General features: G+C 40.5%; 1 protein-coding gene across 2 annotated transcripts in view; it reads right to left on the bottom strand.

The window, feature by feature from the left end:
• RHOBTB3 (Rho related BTB domain containing 3) overlaps nt 1-22131 on the bottom strand; it is a 56210-nt gene extending 34079 nt beyond the window's left edge. Inside the window, exons 1-5 of one of the 2 annotated variants that reach the window (XM_060296025.2) lie at nt 21698-22131; nt 21292-21517; nt 13176-13362; nt 4069-4220; nt 894-1005 (exon numbers count right to left, since the gene is read on the bottom strand). In XM_060296025.2, coding sequence (XP_060152008.1) covers nt 894-1005; nt 4069-4220; nt 13176-13362; nt 21292-21517; nt 21698-21699 — 679 coding nt within the window. In that variant the 5' untranslated portion in view covers nt 21700-22131. Of the gene's footprint in view, nt 1-893; nt 1006-4068; nt 4224-13175; nt 13363-21291; nt 21518-21697 lie in introns of both variants that reach the window. The other variant, XM_030848029.2, reaches the window with a different exon arrangement.
• Nucleotides 22132-22740: the final 609 nt, after the last annotated feature.

The following is a 22740-nucleotide window of genomic DNA, read 5'->3' as shown; positions in this document are numbered from 1 at the left end:
GCCGGTCTGGGAGGATCCCACATGCCGCAGAGCGGCTGGGCCCGTGAGCCATGGCCGCTCAGCCTGCGCCGTCCGGCGCCAGTGCTCCGCAGCGGGAGAGGCCACAGCAGTGAGAGGCCCGCGTACCACAAAAAAAAAAAAAAAATTCTGCTAACAGTTGATGTAATTTTATTTATTTTTAACTATTGTCTTCTAACCTTGTATTATGAACATTTTCAAACACACAAAAAAGTTGAAAGAATGATACAATGAGCACACATATATCTTGCCCTTAAATTCTATAATTATTAATATTTTGTCATTTTTGGCTTTATCTCTAGATTTTCTCTCTCCCTCTCTCACTCACGAACCATTTAAAAGTAAGTTGTAATCATCAGGATAGTTCAGTTCTAAATACTTTCACATTTATCTCCTAAAAATAAGGACATTCTTCTATTAACCACAATACTATTATCGTACATAAGAAAATTAACAGTAATTCCATAATATCATCTAATTTCCTGTCCATATTGAAATTTTACCCAACTGTCCCAAGAACATCTTTTAGATGTTTTTATTGAACCAGGATCCACTCAAGTTTCATGCATTACATTTGGTTATTTCTCATTAGACTGTAATCTAGAACAGCTCTCTACCACACACACTATTTTTAAGAATACATAGGCTCAAGTTTTCAAGACAACAGTCCTCAAAATGTGGTCCAGGTACCACCTGCTTCTGAATCATCTGGGAAGCTTATTTAAAAATCAGATTCAGGCTCCATCCCAGATTTACTGAATCAAAATGCCAAACGAGTCCCGAACACACTCAAAATTGAGAACAACTGCTATGACTTCTGAAATGATCTACAATAAATATCAACTGAATGTCTAGACATTGGCTAATAAATGCACCTGGTTGTTCAAGCTGAGGTGGTCTAATTCCGTGAAACGAGTTGCTCATTTTCCTTTTCTTCATTTTTTCACTTGTCTTCTGATTTAAAGCTTGAATCATAAAATACTCCAACTAAAACATGAATCAAATTTTAATTAAAGCTCCAACGAAATGATGTATCTGACATGATTATTTGTACCCCAAACCACATCTGCCGTGTTTTTAATGCCAGTACCGACTACATGTATGCTTTAGCAGACACTTTTAAACAATTTGTTTTATTAAAAAAAGACAAAAATCTTTCAAGTAGAACAGATTGTGCCTTGTCTAAACATAAATAAACTATCAATCAAGCAGGAACTGTATTTTCTCTTGAATAATCAAGAAAGCCAAGCAGTACAACTGTGTGACTGCCAATAACCATCTTGTGGGCAACCACAGCAACTAATACTAGAGAAATTCAAGGCAAGAACAGATCTGGCTCTATGCTACATACACCCATATCAACTAGGAAAGTTCACACGCACTCTACTTTTTTTCCTGAGTAAGTTACTTTGAAATACATCATTTATTTTATAAATTAAATATCTTAACCACATGCACTTACATAGCTCTAGGCGTACGAGGCCTGGGGCAAAAGTACAAATGGAGGTCCACATACCACATACCTAAATATTTAAGCATTGTAAATCAAGAAAATAAACTGTTACGTAAAATATATTCTATCCTCCTGCTTTGACCAGTATGTCATCATTAAAGCCTGGAAAGCCAGGCTCAGATTTAAATTCTTAGAGTCCTCGGAGTTTCATGCAGCATAGGGAGAGCTGGCCCCTAACTCCTGGGACCGAAAACCACCCCTCCTCTTCTCTCCCCCTCCTCCAACACACACCTGCTCACCTGAGGAGGCTGGTGCATACAGGTGGACATCCACACCTATACAACCAAGCTCCATCCACTGTCCCCTCCCCAACTCCTCATATGCAGTCACCCCTCAGCCACCACTCAGGACTAGGGGTGCAAACACCAGCCATGCAGTCCACCTTCAAGAGGACAGACCCAGGAAAGAGGCTTGTACAGACCTGGGAAATAGATTCAGAGCCAGCTGGTCAGAGAATTCTGGGGTCCCGGGTTTGGGAGCATGGTTACAGCACTGTTCCACAGAACTCTCTGCTTTGTTTTGATGGAAATGTCCTATAACATTGGTGCTAATCATCGGAACAGTAGCCACTAGCTACATGTAGCTATAGAGTACCTGAAATGTAGATAGTTCACCTGAGGAACTGAATTATTTTTTAACTAATTTAAATATAAACAGCCACGTGTGGCTAGTGGCTACCACATGGATGATACAGGTCAGGAAGGGAGCTACTAGCTGTAGTGGGCACATCCCCATGGCTCCATCAACTCGTGCCCTATGGGAAGGGGTGCAACCCCCTCCCCCTGGAGGACCAGATAAGGCTTTCTAGAGCTCCACGGCACATGCCACCCTTGCCCAGGTCTGAGGGTAACACTGCACAGCTCTTCCTCCCCGACTCTTAAACACAAGATAGTAAAATGCTCCTTTCACTCTGACATTATCACTCCATCCATATTCCTGCAAACACCATTGTTTCTTACACTCAAGATCCCAGCTGTAGTTTACTATTCAAGAGTCTAAAACGAGACCTTTCTCATCTTATTTTCATATTCTCATTAAGTCTTGAGTTAGCGAAAAAAGAAACCGCCAAGTTTTTCTCCTGACTTCGACCACATCTTCAATTCTCATCATGCCTCCAACACTAGGTGTTAGGAACAAAGAGAAACAATGAGAGAAAAGAAGAGAAAGTGAGAGTTGGGAAATGCGAAAAGCGATCCTGAGAAGTTCAGGGTCAGGAACCTGGAAAGGGGAACCAGGAGACCAAAGGCCCCCAAGAGCTCCATCTTCTCCAACAAATGAAACCAGACTATCTTCCCCGACACACCCACAACTCCCTAGGAATTTCAGGGAAATGTAAAATTCTTAGAACTAGGATTTTTTTAAGCCACTACAATATAATCAGCTTGACAGAAAAATTATATTTCACCCCTCTTTACCTTTCTACCCACTGCTCATCACTAAACAAATAAGACAGAAGATTCTCACAGTCATTGATAACATCAATTGTGAGTGTATCTTCCTTAATGCTGTATTATTGTTTCTTTACATTACTGAATGAATAATAGCCATTTATATTTGACAGAAATCAGAACTATTATATTGGGTTCTTATTTTATCTTTGGTTCTTATTTGGAGTTGAGTAACTCTAGAACAAGTGAAATTTCTCTGGTCATCTGTAGAAACCTCAACATTTTGACATGAATATATACAATGAATAGCCTGGCATACTGGATAAAGTACTTGATGAAGAGCTAGGGAACTGATGGAGAATCCAAAGTGCTCCCGTTTAATGTGGGGTTTACTTTGGTGTAAGTCTCTTGTCAATGTTTACTAGATTTGTCTGTTGAAAGGAGTCACTCCTTAGAGGGTTGGAAAGAGAGTTCCAAAGTCAGTAGTGCTTAAATGATACAACTCCACAGGTATTCTCCAAGGGCCACGCAGTCCTAGTGTCGTAGGGTAGGCGCTGTGGGCTAAGGTGGGCCTCAAAATGCCTGCAGGACCCAATGGATGCCTCTGCAACACAGCAACAGACGCTGGCTCCCCACTACCTGTCTAACAAGAAGCCATTTGTACACGTAGTTCCTCTGGATATTTTTTGAGCTACAGCAAAATCAGGAGTATATGAAACCTTGCCGAAGCACACATAGTGAAGAAAAATCATTCTTCTCAAGTAGCAGACAGAAATGAAGGAGAACTTTCAGGCCCTGCTGGTTCAGGTCGCCAGGCTCATCAAGCTGTGTAAAGATTACTAAATCTTTTCACTAAAAGTGACAAAATGTCAGTTGCTAAACAGACATCACGGGTTTGTGTAAAGTGTCATCAAATGGAAAATTCAAATTATCATGTTAGACAACAGAAAATGTTTCATTTGGAGAGAGAAGCAAACTTAGAGAGCTTTACTCTGACAAAACCTTTTTTGTATTTGCTCCCGTTTTATTTCACAAGGTTAAACACTAATCCTGCTTTTAAAACTAAAGTTCTAATTGATGCTATGGAAAACAGCTAAAGAGCCAACCTGACAAATGACTCTAATTTATGTGACTGGAATTTCCACTTACCACTCCTCCAAAATATTTTCCTATGTAGAAGTCATCAAGGCTGTGTAGTTCCAGATAGGTGGCTCCTAGTTCTTTAGCAAGTTGGATCCCTTCCGTCGTACTGACACAGCTCCCTCTGTCTGAGGTACACAGTGGGCATGTGCAAGGTAACTCTTCTGAGAAAATGAATATGAGGAACAAAGACTTTTGAAATTAAACATGAAAAGATGTACCTAGACAACCTGGACATTAAACAGCAAATTAAGAGCTCATGCCAGAATCACACTTCAGGGCCATTTAATATACCCACTATTCACTAGACTCTGAATGAGAAGTGTCAGTGATAACAGCAAGGTCCCTAAAATAAACAAGCTTTAAATGCAAGAAGAATGAATAGGACCTTAGAAAACAGAAGAATTTTTAAATAGGTGAATGAATATTACCAAGGCTATTATAGTAATTAGACCAATCAGACGGTAATGCCAGGTCTGCTTCCTTTTATACAACCTTGACATCCGGAATATCAATACAAAATCAACAACCTGACTGCCCACAGAAACCATGGATTGGAGCTTTTTTTTTTTTTTGTAATAAACTTTAAATATATTCACTAAGTTTGAATAGATCTTATACTTTTATTTTAATAGAATCCTCAACTTGACCTCAACCTCTAAGGCTGCAAAATTGCCAGTCTTTGTAAATTGCATATGAAGTACATTCTTATTCATCCACACATTTCAATTATTGAACTCTAAAGCATTCGACTGCAGAGATCAAATCCAGTCACTTTTTATCTTCTGCTTCAAAATTAAAAAATTAAAAACTGAAGGAATAAAAAGTAATTACTCAAAATGTGAACTGTCCCAAGAGTCATGGCTGTACCACGTACAGATCTATGGCTGGGAAGGTTGTACATCAACCCATCTCTAAGGACACACCTTCATAACGCTGAAAATGTATGTTCAACTCCATATCCGTCAGCCAGCTTTGTTTTGTTTCATGCTACATTATCAGATATGTCATTGGTCAAAAGGCAGCCAAGTTAAAAGGGGGTAAATCCGTTTCTAAAAGAGCATTTTGTTGTAGGCTGGCTTCCCTGAGAAGCAGACTCTGAGATGGAGACTGATGTGCTGGAGGTTTACTCGGGGGTAATCTTGAGAACGTCTCTTCTCAAGGGTGTAGGAAGCAGGTCTGGGCAGAGGAAGAATTTGAACTGCAATGCTGTTGCAACAGAGACCTGAGCCATTTGACAGGGGCCTCTGGAGCTTTGATGGCCCTTTAGAGTGGTTCTCCATACAAAGCTGGGCCTTTGTATCCCTACATCAGCCAGTAATTAAAGGAGGGCTGCCCTGTGGAGGGAGCAAAGCCTTGGGCAAGCGGCTTCTATCAGCACAGGGATAATGCCTGGAAAGGGACTCAGCTGTTCACCATCAGCGGCCTAAAGACCAGGTAACTGAGGGAGTAAGTACAGTGGTCCTGAAAGGGCATTTAGGCTACTCCCCCCCACAGCATACACAACAAATGTCCTACCAATGAACTGCATAGAGATGGAGCAAATGTATGTACACATGGCGTGCACGCTAAGGATATTCAGTGCACGTGCATACTATACATGTAACATGCACGTGTGCACATACACATACGACTTAGATAATTTAGCTTCACTGAAAGCATTTTGAGCTCAGAAACCATGCATTCACATCCTCATTTTGCAGAGGAGGAAGCTGAAGCTCAGAGAGGTTAACTGACTTGTCCAACTCTCCTTGTGTGTTAGAGATGGAGAAACAATACAACTGTTACTTGCTCTACCTGATAAGGAGCCATCAAAAGATAAGATGAAAATTTAGTTTGAGTAAAAAATTATTAATTCCAAAGATGTGGTGATTTAAAAATGAAGCCTTGGTTTCTCTAAATTATACAACAAATCCTAATCTGAGTTCTTGCATTTACTTTTTCTAAGATCATTTTTGGTTCGGAACAAATAAAGTTACCAACACAATTTAGCCTATCTTGAAAAATAACACATTGGTATTTCACATTCTTTACAAAGCCTTCATAAACAGCGCCTTTGATTTTCTGAAAACAGAGATCTTCTTATGACTACAAAGCTCTCCTTATGCTGATGGAATGGGGTGGGTAGGCAGATCATCTTATTAAACTTTATTTCTGGACAAAAATAAAGTCAGCAGTGTGTTGAGTGAAAAATTAAGAGAGCATAATGTAAAATAATGGCTAGGAAATAAACTTGGTTTCAGGGAAAATCCCGCTAGTGTCAGGTTTAACCCAGCTGAGCGGGGTTTTCCATTGTGGGTAGCAACAAGCATCTTACCAACCTAGAAAGTGCCTCCTTATATCCAATCATTATGTCTCCTCTATGTCACAGAAGACTTTTTTTTTTGTTGTTCACTTGCACCCAAAAGGAAAAATGCCTAGTCATTACATATTAGGTAGGAGAATCAATAAAACATTATGGATTAAATAAACCTACATTTAGCATTTCATCAGGAACAATGAGAAGACCCAATATAATCTTAAATTGTGGTGCCTTCTTCAGGACTCGCTCCTATGAGCCTACCTCAGAGTCCTGGAACTTCAGAATCAGTGTTATTCTTCTAGTTAACACTGTAGTCTTTTATTTTTTTTTCTTATATATTATCTTTCAAGGTGTTATCACAAAATGTCTATTATTTTTAAAAGCAAACACAATGTAACTCTTGAATTAAAATGAATGGCATCTCTTTCAAAGCAATGGACTTGAGAACATATAGGGTGATTCTTACAATCTTGCCAGTGCTTGAGATTCTTAGAAATCCTTTGAGGAATTCCAGCCTTGCAATGTACTAGGCATTGTCAGAGTTCCAAAAAGAAAAGATAGGATGCCCGCTTTCAGGAACTTAAGGCTATGAATACACCTTTGTCAAGTCTGGAGAAAAATTTCTACTCTAAAGATAGATTCAATATTTAGTAAAGCCAAAAATTTATTCAGAGCCAAGTATTATGAAGACACACACACAGTCAAGCTTGTCAAAACATGTATAACAAAGGAAGGAGATGAGACTGATTGTGTTTGCTGAAGTTGTTCTTAAAGGAGCTGGAGAGAGGAGTTACCAGAACACCTAGCACAGTTCCACAGACTGCAAGGGATTGGAGGAGGGAGGAGCAATACGTGTCCTTGAGTTGAAGAGACAGATTTAGCTTTGTAATCACATCTTACAAGGTCAATTAATTTCATCCTGTTAGTGAAAATGATCTTTTCACTTCTGTATATCATTCATAAAGCCATTCATTCACTCACTGAACAAACTGAGCACCTACCACACCTCAAATAGCAGGGATATAAAGATACACAGATAAATGAAACTCATGGTCAACTGAGCCAAGACAGATACGACTGCAGATAATTATAAGTACTGGGGCTTGCTTGGTGGTGCACTGGTTAAGAATCTGCCTGCCAATGCAGGGGACACGGGTTCGAGCCCTGGTCCAGGAAGATCCTACAAGCCGCGGAGCAACTAAGCCCGTGCGCCACAACTACTGAGCCTGCCCTCTAGAGCCCACGAGCCGCAACTACTGAGCCCACGTGCCACAACTACTAAAGCCCACGCACCTAGAGCCTGAGCTCCGCAACAAGAGAAGGCACCGAATGCAAAGTCCGAGCACCACAACGAAGAGTAGCCCCCGCTCGCCACAACTAGAGCCCATGTGAAGCAACGAAGACCCAACGCAGCCAAAAAAAAAAAAAAAAACTAAAATAAAGGTGTACAAAATCACCATAGGAACAGAGGAGAAGAAATTAACTCTGCCTGGGGGATTGTGAAAGGCTTCACAGAAGAGGCAACGATTTAAAGGGTAAGGATGAATTCGCTATGCAGATATGACAGGGGTTGTGCTGAGGGCCAGTCCACTCAGAGCATGACACAGTATAGCACATGCTGAGGCCTGAAGGTGAGAAAAAAGGGAAGACATCGCTTCCACTTTCAAGAGAGCAAGCTAAGCCCACACTGCAATCTCCTCTCCCTGCCAAATCACAGAAATCATGAAATAATGAGGGGGAGGGGGAAGAGGTGGGAAGGAGAAAGGAAGGAAGGAAGCAAGGGATGGGGGAGGGAGAAAGAGAGAGGAGGAAGGGAGGTGTGCACATGCAGCAACATTCAAACATTAGGAGAGACTCTCGTCAGCCCAGAAACTAGGAACACCTGAGGGGCTGCAGGCAGTACGCACAGGATGACCAAAGAGGGATGCTGAGGCTTGGAGGACAGGTGGGACCTCATGCACTGCAGCAACATGTAAGTGCTCATTGCCTCATGAAGGGGGTCGAGGAGGAGACCAAGGGCAAATGAGGGGAGGTTAGCTGGAGGACCCCAGCAGAAGTAGAGAGGCCCATGGGTCCTAGAGCAGCCCAAGCCTAAGATGAGCCTGGAACATCTGTGCCAGAAAGCAAGGAAGGACTCAAATTAATTGGAGACAGCATGAAGAGGCTCCCTCTAGGCAAATTTGGGGTAACTGGAGTATCAGAAAGAATAATGAGAAGAATAGATTATAAAATACTGAATTTAAAAAAACAAACCCGTGGGGGCTTCCCTGGTGGTGCAGTGGTTGAGAGTCCGCCTGCCGATGCAGGGGACACGGGTTCGTGCCCCGGTCCGGGAAGATCCCACATGCCGTGGAGCGGCTGGGCCCGTGAGCCATGGCCGCTGAGCCTGCACGTCCGGAGCCTGTGCTCCGCAATGGGAGAGGCCACAACAGTGAGAGGCCCGCATACCGCAAAAAAAAAAAAAAAAAAAAAACAACCATGAATCATAGTGACTCAAAGAAAGATGTGGGAGCAGAGAAAAGGGAAAGCCCTATTTACAGAAGAATGCCAACTAATAAGTGTAGAAGGAATGATAAGAAATCACTATTTTGTAACCACAGCTATCACAACTGAAGGAATCATGCAAAATAATGGGCTTGGATTCTTTAAAAATGTCATGAAAGATACCCCACCCCCCAAAAAAAGGCTGGGTGATTGGGAACTGTTCTGAATTAAAAGAGACCAGGGAGACTTGACAACTAAATGCAATGCATAGTTCTTAATTTCATCCTGGATTAAAAGAACAAAAAACAATAAAACCAGCTTTGGAATACGTGGAAAAATGTGAATATGGGTTATATTTTAAATAATAGTATAACAGGTAATAGTATATTTCTTGAGTGATGATTGCATTACGGTTAATAGGAAAATGGCTCTGTTCTTAGATGAGACATGCTTAATTAATCAGGATTGAAGAAATCCCATAATGTTTACAATATACTCTTAAATGGTTCAAACAAAACAAAGTGTGTGTGTGTGTGTGTGTGTGTGTGTGTGTTTGTATTTGTAATTTCTGGAGTTCACTGTCCTATTCTTATCAAGTTTCTTGGATTTGAAATTTTGCAAATAAAAGTTAGAAAAAAAAAAAGAAGAAAGTTTCTCAAGATTTTAAAGAATTGAGTACCATGATCTGACATATTCTAGAATGATTATTCTGAGAGGATTCATTTCAGAAAGAAGCCAAGCAGGAAAAGGAGGCCAGAGGCTGATTTACCAGGAAGCCTAAGTTTCAAGGCCCTTCCTTGTGGGCTGTTTCCAAGCCTTGGGAGAAACCTAGACATTAGATTCTTTCACATGACGTATGCTTTTGTAAAATCTGCAAAATAAGATATTCTGACTATGTCTGGTTAAGACATAAGTCTCTCTCCAGTCCAGCTCACTTCACCTTGCATCAGGCAGCTCTGGAGTAGCCACGGACATTTTTAGGATCCTGCTAAGGGGAATTTAAATTTAGGTTTAGCGAGATATTATTTGTGGTTTGTAGTCACTTCCTTGTAAGTGTTTGCGAGCTGTCTTGGTACATGAATGGCCTTCAGGAATGCTTCTTCCACCCACTGTGCAGACTAATTTGGCGTCACGACACAAAGAGGCAGAGCTGAAAAACAAACACAACAAAAACCGAAGTGCCCAGCATCACAAAGATGTGGAGAGTGAAGAAATACCCTGGAAGAAAAACTATCATTCTCTTCTCCCTATAGAAAATCTCAAAAAGTGGTTATCATGTGAAGAAATGCAAAGACTGTGAGCGCAAAAAACATAAGAAAAGTTAAAGAAGTGTCAGGGTTTTTTTGCTCTTTTATTTTATTTATTTATTTATTTTTGGCTGCATTGGGTCTTAGTTGCTGCGTGTGGGCTTTCTCTAGTTGTGGCAAGCGGGGGCTACTCTTCATTGCGGTGCACGGGCTTCTCATTGCCGTGGCTTCTCTTGTTGCAGAGCACGGGCTCTAGGTGCGCAGGCTTCAGTAGTTGTGGTTTGTGGCCTCAGTAGCTGTGGCTCATGGGCTCTAGAGCGCAGGCTCAGTAGTTGTGGCCCACGGGCTTAGTTGCTCCATGGTATGTGGGATCTTCCCAGACCAGGGCTCAAATCCGTGTCCCCTGCATTGGCAGGTGTATGCTTAACACTGTGCCACCAGGGAGGCCCAGGTTTTTAAACAATAGAAACTTTTTTTAATGTCTGTGGTATTTGACAGCTTTTTCGGAGTTGTAATTTCTTGTGGTTTCTTTTCACATTCTAAATAAATATTCATTTGTATACATATATGTATCTGTAATTTTGTAGTTTTTTTTCTTACAAAGGACCTCTAAAATTGTGTAAGTTTCAGATCCTGCAAATCTGGAACTGCCTCTTTAGACCAAAATGAAGGTCATTATGAGAGATAATTAAATGACTAGGAACTGAAATCCAGTGAAGATGATGAGAAAGCAATGAATTTTTTTTTGAATTTTTGAATTTTATTTATTTTTTATACAGCAGGCTCTTATTAGTTATCTATTTTATACATATTACTGTTTATATGTCTAGGGGTATGATTCTTGGTTTGGATCCAAGAAAGCAATGAATTTGAGGTTAATTTAAAATATAAAATCAAAAGAGCATCTTAGTCAGCTGGATATGGGGAACAGGAACGGAAGTTGGGTTGGATGATTCTAGTTTGGGTGAATGGATAGGTTTGGCATCATTCACCAAGACAGGGAACTCAGCAGAAAGAGGAAGATGTCTGTGGAGACATGGGTCAGGAGAGAGACTGGAGCCAGAAAAACAGTCTGGGTAATCACCAGTGTCTATACAGGGGAAGCTAGGGCAACAGATTAGCAGGTCCATGGTCACAGTAAATAGCAAGAGGTGAAGCTGAAGGATGGGACCCCGGGCAACAACTACTGGATGTATTGATTTGGTATATGTGTGTAAGGGAGGATGAGGGTGCCAGGAAAGAAGAAAGAGAATTAGAACAAACAGGAAAGAAAGAGTAGCTTTATTAAGTGGAGGGAGAGGTGTATTTGAAAAATTTCAAAGAGAGGATTGTTATTAAAACGTAAATTAAATTTGGCAATAGGCATATAACTGGCAGCCCTGAGTGAAAACCAACCCAGTGTAATTGTGAAAGTCAGTCAGACTGTAGTGGACTGAAGAATGAATGGGAAGTCAAGAAGTGCACTCAGGAAGTGTGGATGACTTGTTCAAGAATCATGACCAGCAATAAAAAGAAAGTTAGGGAAGTAGAGGGGACATACGGTCAAAGAAGGGTCAGGCCTGCTTTATTCATATCTACTAATACTAGACACATACCTACCACATGACCCAACAATCCTACTCCTAGGAAACTACCTAAGCATCACTAAAAGGAGAATACAGAAATAAATCATGGGGGACTTCCCTGGTGGCACAGTGATTAAGAATCTGCCTGCCAATGCAGGGGACACGGGTTCGAGCCCTGGTCCGGAAATATCCCACATGCCATGGAGCAACTAAGCCCACGCACCACAACTACTGAGCCTGTGCTCTAGAGCTCACGAGCCACAAACTACTGAAGCCCTCATGTCACAACTACTGAAGCCCATGCACCTAGAGCCTGTGCTCCACAACAAGAGAAGCCACCGTAATGAGAAGCCCACACACCGCAATGAAGAGTGGCCCCCACTCTCCACAACTAGAGAAAGCCCACGCACAGCAACAAAGACCCAATGCAGCCAAAAATAAAAATAAATAAATAAATAAAAGGAAAGAAAGAAAGAAAGAAATCATGGCGTATTCATACAATGGAATAATACACAGCAATAAAAAGAATGTATTACAGATAAGTTCAGCATGGATGAATCTCAAAAGTATCAGGCTAACTGAAATTAGGCCAACACAAGACACTACATACTATATAATTCCATCCGTATGAAGGTCAAGAATAGATAAAACTAATCTATGTTGTCAGAATCTAATCTATGAAGTCAGAATAGCAATTATCTCTGCAGAGGGGTGTTATCAACTGGGAAGAGGCATGAGAAGCTTCTGGAGTGAGGCAAATGTTCTAGATCTTGAGATATGTGATGGTTGCATAGCTGTATATATGTGCAAAAATGCATTAAACTGTGCTCTAAAATTAGTGAAGTCTAATGTCCTTTATTTTGCTATACTTCAATAAAAATGAAAAAATGAGTAAAAATGACATTTTAAGACACATTTACTGAGGAAATAACCACTAAGAACTATAAAATACCACCAATTCAAAGTGGATTCTGAGTTGACCCTGAGATATCTGCCAACAGTATGCACAGAAGCAACTACTGAAATTGACTGAACCAAATTAACCCATCAGCTACGGAGTCAACAATCCTCTCTCTTAGGTGGTGTTGTCAGTGTATTCAGCTCACTCATTGCTACCTACCTAAAAATGCTGCTCCCAATCCCACATCCTTATGGGAACAATCTGTCCTTCCCAACTGAATAGTCCCTTAGATTGTCAAAAAGAGTTTTCCAGGGCTCAGGGTCAGCCTAATACCTCTCCTATATCAAAAAGAACACAATTACTGACTTCCTTCACTTCTACAGAACAGCAGTTTAAAAGACAAACTTGTACCCATCAGAATCACAGCAGTAGTTTGTGATACTTTCCTTTGATGTCCCATTATCATATCCAATGATGAAGAGATAACAGATGGCATTTAAACCCAGTCATTTTGCTTTCAAAAAAAAAAAAACTGTACTAATCATTAATAAGCTTAATGCTATTCAAAATTAATATGGTACCTGCACTCTCATATAAAAGAAAAATTAAATACTTACCATTTTGTCTTGTACCAACAGCAGCAATGATTACTGGAACTGAATTTAATGCTCTTTTTATCACTGGAATATAATTATCCTTCACTTCGTGAAATGAAAACTTGTCATTTACGTTGTATTTGATCACAATGATGTCAGCACCTCCAATTAGATTTCGAGAGGTGTACCAATCACTGTCAAAAATGTCCTAAACCAGAATGTAAAGAGCAATCTTTAGTCTGCTTATCTTCAAATCCATCATGAAATAAACTGTAACATATTAGATTAACTTCTTTACTATATTTTAATTTTTGGAATTCATTTTTAAAATTTATTTTTAAAAAAGTAACTACGTAAAATTTAAAACGTTTGAAGTCTATCAAGTCTTTAAATTTTTTAATTTATTCATTTAGCCTGGACAACTATGTAGTGATAAAATAGAATCTAGAGAATTCCTGAGACTCTGATGGAATAAGCAACCTCTTTAAACACCTGTACTTAAAAATGAACACTTTGTTTTAAAATTATGCCACAAAACATTAGCCAGACTCATCAAGAAAAAATGGGAGAAGACTCAAATCAATACAATTAGAAATGAAAAAGTAACAACTGACACTGCAGAAAAACAAAGGATCATGAAAGATTACTACAAGCAGCTATATGCCAATAAAATGGACACCCTGTAAGAAACGGACAGGGGCTTCCCTGTTGGCGCAGTGGTTGAGAGTCCGCCTGCCGATGCAGGGGACTGGGAGGATCTCACATGCCGTGGAGCGGCTGGGCCCATGAGCCATGGCCACTGAGCCTGCGCGTCCGGAGCCTATGCTCCGCAACGGGAGAGGCCACAACAGTGAGAGGCTCACATATTGAAAAAACAAAAAAAAAAGAAATGGACAAATTCTTAGAAAAGCACAACCTTCCAAGACTGAACCAAGAAGAAATAGAAAATATAAACAGGTCAATCACAAGCACTGAAATTGAGACTGTGATTAAAAATCTTCCAACAAACAAAAGCCCAGAACCAGATGGCTTCACAGGTGAATTCTATCAAACATTTAGAGAAGAGCTATCACCTATCCTTCTCAAACTCTTCCAAAATATAGCAGAGGGAGGAACACTCCCAAACTCATTCTATGAGGCCACCATCACCCTGATACCAAAACCAGACAAAGATGTCACAAAAAAAGAAAACTACAGGCCAATATCACTGATAAACATACATACAAAAATACTAGCAAACAGAATCCAACAGCACATTAAAAGGATCATACACCATGATCAAGTGGGGTTTTTATCCCAGGAATGCAAGGATTATTCAATATATGCAAATCAATCAATGTGATAAACCATATTAACAAATTAAAGGATAAAAACCATATGATCATCTCAATAGATGCAGAAAAAGCTTTCAACAAAATTCAACACCATTTATGATAAAAACCCTCCAGAAAGTAGGCATAGAGGGAACTTACCTCAACATAATACAGGCCATATGTGACAAATCCACAGCCAACATTGTTCTCAGAGGTGAAAAACTGAAACCATTTCCTCTAAGATCAGGAACAAGACAAGGATGTCCACTCTCACCACTATTATTCAACACAGTTTTGGAAGTTTTAGCCACAGCAATCAGAGAAGAAAATAAATAAAAGGAATCCATATTGGAAAAGAAGACGGAAAGCTGTCACTGTCTGCAGATGACATGATACTATATGTAAAGAATCCCAAAGACGCTACCAGAGAACTATTAGAGCTAATCAATGAATTTTGTAAAGTAGCAGGACACAAAACTAATGCACAGAATTCTCTTGCATTCCTATACACTAAGGATGAAAAATCTGAAAGAGAAATTAAGGAAACACTCCCATTTACCACTGCAACAAAAAGAATAAAATACCTAGGATAAACCTACCTAAGGAGACAAAAGACCTGTATGCAGAAAATTATAAGACACTGATGAAGGAAATTAAAGATGATACAAACAGATCAAGAGATATACCATGTTCTTGGATTGGAAGAATCAACAGTGTGAAAATGACTATACTACCCAAAGCAATCTACAGATTCAATGCAATCCCTATCAAACTACCAAAGGCATTTTTCACAGAACTAGAACAAAAAATTACACAATTGTATGGAAACACAAAAGACCCCAAATAGCCAAAGCAATCTTGAGAAAGAAAACTGGAGCTGGAGGAATCAGGCTCCCGGGCTTCAGACTATGCTACAAAGCTACAGTAATCAAGACAGTGTGGTACTGGCATAAAAACAGAAATATAGATCAATGGAACAGGATAGAAAGCCCAGAGATAAACCCACACACATATGGTCACCTTATCTTTGATAAAGGAGGCAAGAATATACAATGGAGAAAAGACAGCCTCTTCAATAAGTGGTGCCGGAAAAACTGGACAGCTACGTGTAAAAGAATGAAATTAGAACACTCCCTAACATCATACACAAAAATAAAACTTAAAATGGATTAAAGACCTAAATGTAAGGTCAGACACTATAAAACTCTTAGAGGAAAACATAGGCAGAACATTTTATGACATAAATCACAACCAGATCCTTTTTGACCCACCTCCTAGAGAAATGGAAATAAAAACAAAAATAAACAAATGGGACCTAATGAAACTTAAAAGCTTTTGCACAGTAAAGAAAAACATAAACAAGATGAAAAGACAACCCTCAGAATGGGAGAAAATATTTGCAAATGAAGCAACTGACAAAGGATAAAAAATTCTCCAAAATTTACAAGCAGCTCATGCAGCTCAATATCAAAAAAACAAACAACCCAATCCAAAAATGGGTAGAAGACCTAAATAGACATTTCTCCAAAGAAGATATACAGATTGCCAACAAACACATGAAAGAATGCTCAACATCACTAATCATTAGAGAAATGCAAATCAAAAATACAATGAGGTATCACCTCGCACCAGTCAGAATGGCCATTGTCAAAAACTCTACAAACAGTAAATGCTGGAGAGGGTGTGAAGAAAAGGGAACCCTCTTGCACTGTTGGTGGAAATGTAAATTGATACAGCCATTATGGAGAACAGTATGAAGGTTCCTTAAAAAACTAAAAATAGAACTACAATATGACCCAGCAATCCCACTACTGGGCATTTTTTTACTGAGAAAACCATAATTCAAAAAGAGTCATGTATCACAATGTTCACTGCAGAGCTATTTACAACAGCCAGGACGTGGAAGCAACCTAAGTGTTCATGGACAGATGAATGAATAAAGATGTGGCACAGATATACAATGGAATATTACTCAGCCATAAAAGGAAACGAAATTGAGCTATCTGTAATGAGGTGGATGGACCTAGAGTCTGTCATACAGAGTGAAGTAAGTCAGAAAGAGAAAAACAAGTACTGTATGCTAACACATATATATGGAATCTAAAAAAAAAAAGAAGAACTTAGGGGCAGGACAAAAATAAAGACACAGATGTAGAGAATGGACTTGACATGGGGAGGGGGATGGGTAAGCTGGGACGAAGTGAGAGAGTGGCATGGACTTATATATACCACCAAATGTAAAACAGATAGCTAATGGGAAGCAGCCCCATAGCACAGGGAGATCAGCTCGGTGCTTTGTGACCACCTAGAGGGGTGGGATAGGGAGGGCAGGAGGGAGACGCAAGAGGGAGGAGATATGGGGATATATGTGTATGTATAGCTGATTCACTTTGTTATAAAGCAGAAACTAACACACCATTGTTAAGCAATTATACTCCAATAAAGACATTAAAAAAAAATAACAATCCACTAGGACTAAGTACAAAAAATCAGAATGCTAGATTTATGCACATGAAGTAAAACATAAATAAAATACCATATACAATAAAATAAAATAAAATTATGCCATAGCTTTAACACCTAATAGTTTCAAAAATTAACACTATGCATTAGATGCAAGAGCATCAGTGTGAGTAAGGAAGCTTCAGAGGATTTTCTGTGACCCAGTTAGATAATGCAGGATTGTTCAGTCATTTAGATTGTATTGATAATACCCTGTGAATTCTGTGGAGTTCCATATATTTTATCCATATCTCAAAATTCATATATATTTTTCAACTTTATCCATTCTTTGGACAGTACTGCATATATGTAGTGTGCATGTGAGGGGAACAAGGGGCGCGGAGGGGTATGCCTCCACAAAAAGATAGTGTGTATTATAAGATGATGTTAACATGGTAAGGAGTATATGTGCAATTCATGTACTTTGTTCATATCAATTAAAAATTCAGGATAAACCTTTCCAATTTTGAAATGTTTACTTTTGGACTACAGCTAATAATATTCATATTTAGAATTAGGGCCAAAAGTAATTTATTATGGACGCTACTCCTTAAAACTTTGCACCTTGGTATTTTAAAAATAATTTTTCAAAGTTACTGTGTGAATAGTGGTATAAGAAAAATATCGTTATGTACCTTAATACCATTGCTAAATATGCATAAGTGGCTTCCTTCTCACATTCTGGTTAACTATTAATCATTATTTGTCCTTTCATGTGGCCTTTGGTATGTATTCCTAGGATGTAATAAAGCTAGATTAAGAAAATAGACAGCTAGATATGGCTAACAAGTCCAAAACTGTTGGGCTATGAAAGTCTGCACTTTGAAATATGAGTCCAAACCAGGGTTTGAATCAATCAGTTGTGACAGAGCTTTTATCCTGTTAGAAAATTCTGGAGAAGTGTCACAGCAATGCCCTTTTGCAGAGAGCTTCTTCTCACCAGTACACCGCCATGCCCCAGCAAAGCCTCTCCCAATTCCCTACACCCTCACAACCTGCCCATTTCCTACAAGTATATTCTGCATAACAAGAATTGCAGAATTTTTAGATAGGAATACTTTACTGAGAGTGGGATGGACAGAGCCTTTTTAGAGGAAGATTTAAAAACCAAAAAAAAACAAAAAACAAAAAAACGCAAACTATGGGGATATAAACAGCAAAGGCAAAATTCTTGAACTTAGTGGAGGATGTAAGAGGAGGGAGAAGTGAATTGGGACACAGATCAAGAAAATGTGAAAGCTTCCCAGCAGAGCTCTATGCTAATTTCCAAATCCCAAACCACAAAACCCATTCAGTTCCAGCTGTATCTGTTACAGTATTCAAGCTCAAAGTATATACGTACAAAAGGGTATATAAATACAATAAAGAAAGAGGACAAAGTTAGATGAATGGGATGAACAAACTAAACTTAAGTGGGACCAATATCAAGCAGCCATTTAACTCTGAGAGAACAAATCAAAAGTAACTGCTCTCTGCATTCCAAATAGTTCAAAATTCCAGAGTTACTGGAGACGTGTAGAAAGAAAAAGGAGACATTTAAGGGAAAATGTCACGAGGAAATGGGTTTTGGCTTCATTAACTCTGTGGTACTGAGGATATAAATCTATAAATAATTTTATTTTTAATACAAATCAGAGCTTCAAACCCTGCCCAAGAAAAGTGTGCATATATTATCTCGTTGCTTTTTATGGAATATTTTTGGTAAACAGGAAAAGATCTAGAAATGAAATAATAATATAACAAAAAAGGGTGGGTTTCAGAGACATACTAAACAATAAGCTACATGTAATGAATTTGAAGCACATTTATTTAAAAAGTGCCAAGTATACATGGCAAAGATCCAGAGTGAGGCTGCGGATATACAGAAGAAAACTAGGGAAGAGAAGCACAACTATCTCACTCTAACTCCAAGAAAACAATGCTACATTTCTTCTCAAACTGTCTCAAAGAGAAAATGCTCCACTGGTTTCTAGAAATATGAAGGAAATCAAATTCTCCCACCCCTTGTAAATCAGTTCCAGGATTTCCTCTAGGCAGTTATGCAACACGAGGCTTGGAGCCACATTTGAGGAATGGAACTCATCTGTTGAAAAATAATCTTAATTTTTACAGCAAAACAACAATTTTATTCTACTTGGTTGTGAGGCTGCAATACAGCATCTACTAAGTACTAACACGGCTGCCTCTATGTACTTTATTTGTGTGGAGATCTTGAATGATGTGTGGGAAAACTTTACTTTTGCTTCATTTAAGCAATACACGGATATACTAAAGTTGTGATAAACACTTTATTATTATCGTAGCTACCGCTTATTGATTACTTACTACATGCCCGTCTAGATGTTAAGAACTTTACACATACTAACTCATTTATTCTTCAGCACAGCTCTGGGAGGCAGGGATTATTCTGTTTATTTTACACACAGAGTAAATAAAGCTAGGAGAGGATGAGTGACTTTACCCAGGAACACAGCCACTAACCCGCAAGGTGAGGATCTGAAATCAGGTCCTTTTGATATCAAAACCTGTGCTCTATCTGCTCTGCTGTTTCATATTCTGATTCAGTACATGGCAAATACCAGCTGATGAATACAATCAACTTTCATATCTCTGACGGGCTTTTACTTACCACCAAGAGAAGAAAAGCACCTCATAAAGAGTAGCTCTACAAATGTATTCTACTATGTCTGAAGACCACTATAACCCAGAAAACTGTGCCTGGTTACAAACTCAATGTCTTAAAAAAGGCCAGAGTCTAACCAAACAAAAGGTGATTAACATAATAAAACATAACAATAAACTTAAGACCAAAAAAATCCAGACTGTGAAGGCTTATTTCAATCGATTTGGAAGATTTCATTTACTACAATCCATGGGATCACAAGTATTTGCTTTTGCTAAACTAACAACATAAAAAGGAAAGAGTTCACTGCTCAAAGAAAAAGCAGGAAAGGTTAACCTAACATCCTAATTCAGCTTATTTTATTTTCCTTACATTTATTTACTCTATTCACTCAACATTTGTTCAACTGAGTGTAGAACCAATTAGTTTTTAGACTGTAAGATTTTTCACAATGAAATGACCAAAGTAAAAGAAGGGTTTCATTTGCTTGCATGGACTCCAGCCAGTAAGTTCTCTACCAATGCTTCCATGATCAGCATCAGCACTGTCATAATTAGGAATTTAATAGCATCCCTGTTATTGAAAAAGCCCATTTTTCATTTATTTTAGCCTATTAAATTTACTTTAGCTGAAAATTTATTTGGGCAAGTGATCTTTTCTTTCAGTAATATGGAAATTTGCATAAGAAATGTTTTTATGTACATTTCTTTGGAAAGGTGTATTAGTTCCCTATAGTCCCTAATTCGGTTTTCTTAAAGTGCAGTTTAAATGTAAATCTCACATAATGATATCTGTATTTTTTTAGACATTAAACTTTCTTCTGTTATAAAATATAATACTTAGCTGCAACGTAAGTTTTATACTAGTAAAGAATCAGAAACTTTCGAGTAAGATTACATGAAAACATTCAAAACATGATGCTATTGTGTACTGAAAACATTTATACATGTCAGAGAGTAGATTTCTTCTTTTATCACTCAAGAATTAGACTAGCATTTATCAACTTCATTACGATTTCTTTTAATTATAGCAAATTTTAAAGCTTTTTCAAGTCCCAAAACAGTATTAGCAATATTTCTGATTTACAGGTCACTAAAAAGAAATGGCTAAATATATTAAGAATATCTGCATTATTAAAATTAAAAACACTAATTAAATTTTTTCAAAGGTGGATAGTGCTATAAAAGAATCGTTTAAAATTAATTCTCAGTCCCTGTCTTTCCCGCCCCCTTTCCAGGGGTCCTATTTCTGAGCCGCCCCAGTGAAATGTATTTTTGCTGTGTTGAGCTTTCAGAGATCTTTATTTTTAGAACACTAATATTTTATATCACCCACAGGGTAGGCATGAAAAAACATTGCTGTCTGCTGGTGAAACTTAGTGACCTCGTCCCTTGGGGTTGGGACATTCAGTCATCTGTCTACCAAGGGACAACCCAGAGTCGTGAAGTGTACGCGTTAAGTGCTTCACATTCCCACTGGGGCTTTTTCCCTTCTAAGAGTGTTCTCTGACTAGGCTGGCCCCTGCCCAATGAAACGAAGGACCAAAGATTTTCCCCAAAATGTTTTAAAAACTCTCCCCAGGTGACCCAGACGTCCACATTCATGAAAGGGGAAAAAGGGGGAGGAGAAAAAGAAAAGAGAGAAAGAAAGAAAAGGAAAGCTCCATCAGCCTCTGCACAGAGCAGCTGCGGGCCCTTACCCAGACGGGGCAGTCGTGGACCACTAGCTTGACATTCCCAAACGCGCTGGCCTGATACTCGGTGAACACGGGACGCGCGACCGTACTGGTCGCGTTCAGCAACAAGCTGCTTTCGTCCCCTGAGATCAGCGGGCTTCTCCCCAGGTAAGTGCGGATGAGCCCCGACGGCCGATTGTCCTGGTGAAACGCGTCCCCCTCGTTCCCCAGCGCCACGATGTGAATGGACCTACACGGAAGAGACGGCGGCGAGGGGGAGAAAAGGCGCGTGGTCAGCGCGAGGCTCCCTTTCATCCCAACAGGAAGTGCGGGGGGCAGCGCGCGGCGGGGGTGGGCACGAGCCCCTCGCCCAGGGGCGCACGGCACGCGCTGGGGTAGAGACAATGGCAGGACCGCGACGCGTACATACATGATCTCAAATCCAAGGGCAGGGCGGCGACTCGGAGAAAAGCGGCTCCTCACGGCTTCTAGGAGCCCGTCCGCGGCGTATCCACCCGCAATCAACTCATGCCGGGCCGCGTCCCCCCTAGCGCACCTCCCCCGCTGCGCGGCCGACGCAGAGCGGGCCCGCGCGAGCCAGCGAGCGAGCGAGCCACGGGGGCCGAGGGCGTGCGAGTCTGGCCGTGTGCGCGCGGCCAGCCAGTCAGGAAGTGCCAGGGAACATCCCGGCCGGCTGCGCCGCTCCCGCCTCCCCGGCGGCCGCCGAGCGTTGCCGGACGCCGTAACCCCGCTCCGCCGCGCTCCCTCGGCCGGTCAGTAGTCGCCTCCTCCGGCTGCTGCTGCTGCCGCCGCCGCCGCTCCTCCTCCTTCTGGCCCAGAGCGGGTAGGAGAAAAGCCGGGCCTCCGCCCCCTTGGCGGGCCGGGCGGGCGGGCGGGAGCAGCACGTGCCGGCCTTGGGGGTCGGGAGGACGAGGGGGCCGCGCTCCTCGCTGAGGCCCCGAAGCCCGGGCGGCGGCGGCCGGGTACAAAAGAGCGGCCCGCGCGCGGGGCGCCGCGGAATATAAATTAATAAATACGACGCCCCAGCCCGAGAGCTCCCGATCGCCAATCCGCCTGCAGCAAGTTTGTTCAACTCGACAGGCTGTAACCAGAGCCGGGGAAAGGGGAGGGTGGGTCGGTGAGGCCCCTGCTCCCTAAAGACTGGAAAAAAAAGAGGTGAGGGAAGCCAGCTTCCCTGGGAGTCCAGCTCGCTGGCCGCTCCAGCAGCCCCAATTTTTTTTTTTTTTTCCCCTCTTGGCCTTGACCAAAAAGTGTTTTAGCAAGTCTGCCGCTTTGTCATTTGTCAACATGTAGTACAGCTGTTTTCTAGAATCATACTTGTGAGGAAAAAAATAAAGGCAACATTCATCCTGGTGCAGAAAGGGTTCTTTGTTCACGCAGCAACTAATTCGCTAATATCGCTTCAGAAGGATTATTTACTACTTCAAGCTATATTCGGCATCTTTTACCAAA

This window comes from Globicephala melas, chromosome 3, assembly GCF_963455315.2.
Source record: "Globicephala melas chromosome 3, mGloMel1.2, whole genome shotgun sequence".
NCBI classification, from domain to species: domain Eukaryota; kingdom Metazoa; phylum Chordata; class Mammalia; order Artiodactyla; family Delphinidae; genus Globicephala; species Globicephala melas.
The sequence above is the reverse complement of the archived record's forward strand: the minus strand, read 5'-3'. Positions and strand labels throughout refer to the sequence as shown.